The following is a 6,000-nucleotide window of genomic DNA, read 5'->3' as shown; positions in this document are numbered from 1 at the left end:
TATTGTACATTAAAAAAATTAAAATGAAATTTTATTGTCAACATGGCAAATCCTGCCAAGATCCTGACAAAAATTAAAAAATGATATTTATTGCATTTTTGTATGTGCTGTTGGCTTTGTGCAGTTATATCGCTTGTTGAACGTAGTTGTTGGCTTTAAATGATAGGTTGAATGTAGCTGAATCTATGCTTATTTGTATGTATCTCCAGGAAGCCTTTGAGTTTTAAGTAGCAGTTGCAGTTTTTATTTTAAAATCGACCATGTGTTTTGAAAAGTCCTTGAGTAGTACCACTCGGCTCAGGAAATTCCAGCAATATGGCTAGGTCAGCGGTTCCTAAATGGTGGTCCGCGGAACCCTGGGGTTCCGTAGAAGGAGAGCAGGGGTTCCGTGTCCGTCCGACAGTTAAATAAAATATTCGTAGAAAAAAATCATAACCACATCTATACCCCGGCCGTTTAAAAGATGGAATCCAAGGTCGCATGATCACTCAATGCAAGCATCGACAGGTCGTACAAAACTATACCTTCTAAGAAACTGTTTACACCGTCTACATTATTTGTGTTTAACTTCCGCTGGCTGGTGACTTTTGTTAGGCAGTCAGGCAGTGCTAAAAATTGTTTGTATTATTTATCGTGTAGATTAGGTTTAACGATTGTAATTAATTGTGTGTTACGTTTATTAAATATGGATATAAACACTCCTTCACCTCCAAGAAAAAGAATATAAAGTAAATTATTGGCAAAAAAAAACTTAGGTACTTAACATCCTTTATATTATAGATATATATACATATATATATATATATATATATATATATATATATATATATATATATATATATATATATATATATATATATATATATATATATATATTATATGTATATATTATTATGTATTAATTCTAATTATTGCAAAATTTTTGACATTTACTTTTATAATTAATTTGTGTTTACTAAATTTAAATTTTACTATAATGTATATTGAAACAAAAGCGTGTTTTTCAATCACTTAAATCATATTTTTCTTTGTCAACCGATTCTTGCGAATAAAGGTATTCTATTCTATTCAAACAAATCGCATTTCATCAAATTTATAAACCGAATTTATCTCTTAATTCTTTTTAAAGTTTACTACTTCTGACATATTATATAAACTTTTTTATTTGTACACCTGGTAAAAATTGAAACTTAGAATTTCAATCTATACGCCAAAGTCAATAAAATGTTTAAATTTAATATAAATCAATAACCTGTAAAAAACTGTATACATGTATTATAGCGAGAGTTAGTTCGTTTTTGTTGAGCGGTGTAAACGTGGGAAAAGTGGTAACATAGGAACGTTTAAGAGTACGTGCCATTCACGTGATCATTCCATCTTTTTAGCGGCCAAACCCTAGAATAACAGAGACACTGTTGAGTTGTTCTCTGGCCAAACTATAATTACGACTTTTCGCTTAAACCCCGGTATGGTGCGCTGCAAACATCTTACACCATTTGGTTGAGTGGTGAGGGTAAGCCACCGGCTACCCACCTGGCGCTGCGGCACGTGAGCGCTCTTGTGTTGGGCAAGTTGCGCATCGCAACGGTACGCGGGGGGCGCAGAGAACCACCAGCCCTCGAGCGAGTCAATTGCGCGACACAAGACTAGATGTGATGTTATTGGTGTATTGTAAAGAAAAGACGTTACAGTGATATTAATTTTTCTGGTCTTAATCTGAAATTTTTGATCTTTGCAGGTAAGTTTTTGCTTATTCGTAAATATTTTTAAGTATATTGTTGGAAATCAAATGCAAATGATTTAATTTGATGTTTTTACATATTTTTATTAAGTACCGAATGTATACATTTTGTAACTAATCAAGATTTGGGAACCGATTAAAATAACTGTCGTGTGCATCGTGATATTTTATTAAATTAAGGTGTTCCTTTTTGTTTCAGTTTATAATAATGAATAATTGGCTCAAAACGGAACGTCTTGCAAGTAGCAAAAGTGTTCAATCACGTTTACCAGCAGAGTCTACAGAAAATATTTCAGAAGAAGCCGTTGCTGGTTGTTCTGTAAGGAAGTTTTATTTACCCAACCCATTTAATACAGTCTTACCACTGATCACTTTTACTTTTCATTTAATATTTTTGTTGTTTGTTATTTATAAAGTTTATTTATTGTTGTTGCTAGTTATTTATCAATGTCGTTTGCTGATCATTAACAATTTATTACAGAGTACGGAAGCAAATACAGAAGACCCTGGTGCTGGACAAGACCGACAAAATACACCTACCAACAAAAAGGCTGAATCTAAGGAGCGAACTGTTTCAAAAAAGAGAAAATATGATGAATCCTACTTGTCTTTCGGATTATTTTCTGTGGGAATTGCTAAAAATCTAGATGGACCATGCGTTATTTGTAGTAAAATTATGTTCAATAACTCTCTTGTACCTGCAAATCTAAAACGGCACCTTGACACCAACCATCATGAACGTATAAACATAGATGGACACAGCAATAAGATACCTTAAACACACACTGTTTTGAAGCTTCGATATTCCTGGACAAGAGGGTAAAGGGGAGTAAAACGGGTATCGATAGACTGTGATACTTCCTCAATGAGCATAAGCGTGCTTGAATTTTTACTCGCGGGGATAATTATTCAGACGTTAATAATTGGAAGTAGTAATAATGTATAAAAACACGTTTTTATAGAAAAAATAAAATACAATTTTATTTGCTTTAAAATTAATACAATAAAATACAGTTGAGCTCAAGTTAATTTTTTCATAGGTATCAATGATAAATAATCCTACGATAAAAAAACAATTAAAAAATATACATTTGTCAAATTTAAGTACATACCTATATTTATTGATAATGTGTTAAAACATATTTTTTCAAATTGTGACAAATTTGTTTTAATACAATATCAATAGATTCCACGTAGTAAGGGTTTCTGCTACAAAATTATTTATTGATCATTCCAAAGCTCTTGAGGGCATTTGACATAAAATTATTTGCAAATATACCTATTTATTAAAAAGTAGGCGTGAAAATGTATAAATTATTGGAAAGCTATTTACCGAACAGAAATACTAAAGTAAAAATGGTAAATAGACATAGAAGACATTGGTATAGAAATACATTTTTATTGATTGCGAAATAAAACAGTCTTAGTAAGAACGCTTCTTATGCGCACGGTGTTAGCATCTGAAGTAGTCCTCGTTTCATGATGAATTCCAATTTTAAAATATTTCTCAAGAACCAATTTTAAAAGTTGCATAGAGTGACCATCGATTGCATCTTCATCATACATATGGTCACCAAAATGCTCATAGATTGATTTTGGGACATTTTGTATGGTTTTATTAATCAAAATATTCATAAGGTTTTTAACTAGTCTGTTGTAGATATTTATAGTTTTATTCAAAAATCTGAAATATTTTTCAGCTTCCTTACAAGTTTAGAGTTAGTTCTATAAAGTTTAGAGTAAGTTTCATCATTAATCAATATTATTTGGAAACCTACATAGAAAAATAAATGAGTTTTATTCATTTCACAAATTTATTGTTAATTCATGAGAAATATTAAATTAAAAAGCTACTAAACAGATCTTTTTAATCAGATGATGTCTACTTACAATTTAAAAATGTCTATACTAATTTCATGAACTAATATCTTGTTCAATACATTAATTAATATGAATAAACCCAATGTACGCCCATGAAAGACATATTTTAAAATGTAAATACACAGGCTTCCTCAGTTCCTCATCTTAAATAATGTAAACAAACAGTACTTACAAATTAAATGAGACATTGGGATGTAAATATGTCGTTTTTTTTGCAAATGCAAAACTGTAGCACCATTATTATAATTTCTTTATTTCACTATTTACAAATATCACTTAAAATACAGCCAAAATATCGAAAAACAACTTTTCCCCATCTTGGGTAAAAAGTAAACAAATCATGGACATGACATGGAACGGCATTTGAAGTTTGACGTAGAGCCATAAGACAGAGAAATGTAAACACCGTTGCCATTAATAAATAGGTTTCAGTGCTTCTACATATAAAATAATTGGTTGATATCTGTTATACGCTATTATTAAATGATATGCACACTATGTGCACATTTGATGTTTTAATTACAATTAAATATATTAATATAAGTAATAAATTATTATTTTGGTTTGATAGCACCTGTAGAGTATAAAATAAATATAGTAATATTTTCAGCGATACGTGAATAAGATATTTTAATAAAAAAATGTGACAATATTTGAAGGTGCTGAGAATGTGACCTAGTCAAATAATTTTGGCTTCACATTTTTATGTAAATAACTGAGTCCATCTGTGTTTATACGTCCATGCCAACCATCCACAACTGAAAGATAAAAGTGTAAGCTTTTTTGAAAGACACAAAAAAGTACATAAAACCGGTATGGCTGCTTTATAGAGATATGTTAAAACAGATAATGAAAACGCAACGCAAGCATCATTCCTGCTAAGTTACAGAATTGCTTGTGCTGGTAAACCACACACGATTGCAGAGAATTTAATCAAACCATGTATTGCAGATATCGTCAGCTGCGTACTCGGAGAAGATGCAGCAAAAAAAGTTGCAGCAGTTCAGTGTTCCAATAACATCCTATCTGATCGAATTCATAAAATTTCAGACCACATTGAAGATAAATTAACCTGTAGGTTGAAAGACAGTGAGATGTTTTCTTTACAACTTGACAGTTCAGATGTCGCCGGGTTATCAATACTACTTGTTTTTGTGAGATACCCCTTCAAAGGATCAATTGAAGAAGATTTGTTTCTCTGTACACCCTTGGAGACAAACACAACAGGAGAAGAAATTTTTAAAGCCATTGATAATTATATGACTAAACACCATATTGACTGGAACAAATGTATTGATGTATGCAGCAACGGAGCTGCAGCTATTGTCGGCAAAATAAAAGAAACTGTAACAAGAATAAAGAATATTGCACCCAATTGTAGTAGCAGTTACTGCGTTCTGCATCGCCATGCGCTTGTCCCGAAAAACATGCCATCGGCTTCAAAGAAAGTTCTCGATTAAGCCGTACAAATTGTTACCTACGTTAAATTACGTCCATTTCAGTCGAGGCTTTTTAAAAAAGCATGTGAAGAGATAGGAAATCAGCATCAGTCACTTTTGCTACACACGGAAGTAAGATGGCTTTCAAAAGGAAAAGTTTAATAAAGATTTATTTGAATTGCGCAACGAGCTTACAATTTTCTTTGCCGAACAACCCATTTCTGTATCTGTTAGTACGCTTGTTAAACTTCTGTATCTGTTAGTACACTTGTTGAACCATTGCAGAAAAAAAAATATCGTCAATAAGGTTTCCGCCAAAAAAATATCGTCAATTAGGGTGGTACATTTTTTCACATCCAAAAAATCATGTCATTTTTTCGCTGTATTACTAGCTACCACAATTTTACAATTATTTCTCATTCTTTAACCCTTCCTACTCACATTTTAACCCCACTCCATTAGAAATACAGACAGTTGTAAGATAGCAAACAAGAAAGACTCTCTCTTGCCTGTTGTCTATCGATGAGAACGGACGCTCTCTCTCCCCTGTTGACTGTCGTCTGGTGACAAGGGTTTCTCTCTACTGTTGACTGCCGCTAACTAATTATCTTTCTCCTGCTTTTAGTTACGCGAAAAATACCGCAAATACTGTTTTAAATCGTGTACAGACGCAAAATGTGCTCTATCTTGTGATCTTAGTATTAGTACCGCAAAACATGTGTTCAGAAACCGGTACCCGGACAGATTCCGCGTATAAAAAACAACCGCGAGTGTAATCCAGTCAATGCCGGTCCAGCCCTATGTAATACAGTCCCCATTAACTGAAATTATATTCATAATTTCACATATGTACACCCTTTTTGTACATAGGGTTCTGACACCAAAAAAAATTGGGAACCCCTGGACTAGGTTATGCTCCACCAATAGGTGGATAAGAAA

General features: G+C 32.5%; 1 protein-coding gene across 1 annotated transcript; it reads left to right on the top strand.

The window, feature by feature from the left end:
• The first annotated feature begins 1,949 nt into the window (after positions 1–1,949).
• Positions 1,950–5,082, top strand: LOC140442191 (zinc finger BED domain-containing protein 5-like). The gene is made up of 3 exons (XM_072533268.1): positions 1,950–2,060; positions 2,223–2,481; positions 4,574–5,082. Exons 1-3 carry the CDS (start codon positions 1,950–1,952, stop codon positions 5,080–5,082), a joined length of 879 nt encoding a protein of 292 aa, XP_072389369.1.
• The last annotated feature ends 918 nt before the right edge of the window (positions 5,083–6,000 follow it).

Source organism: Diabrotica undecimpunctata, chromosome 5 (genome assembly GCF_040954645.1).
Source record: "Diabrotica undecimpunctata isolate CICGRU chromosome 5, icDiaUnde3, whole genome shotgun sequence".
NCBI classification, from domain to species: Eukaryota; Metazoa; Arthropoda; class Insecta; order Coleoptera; family Chrysomelidae; genus Diabrotica; species Diabrotica undecimpunctata.
The sequence above is the reverse complement of the archived record's forward strand: the minus strand, read 5'-3'. Positions and strand labels throughout refer to the sequence as shown.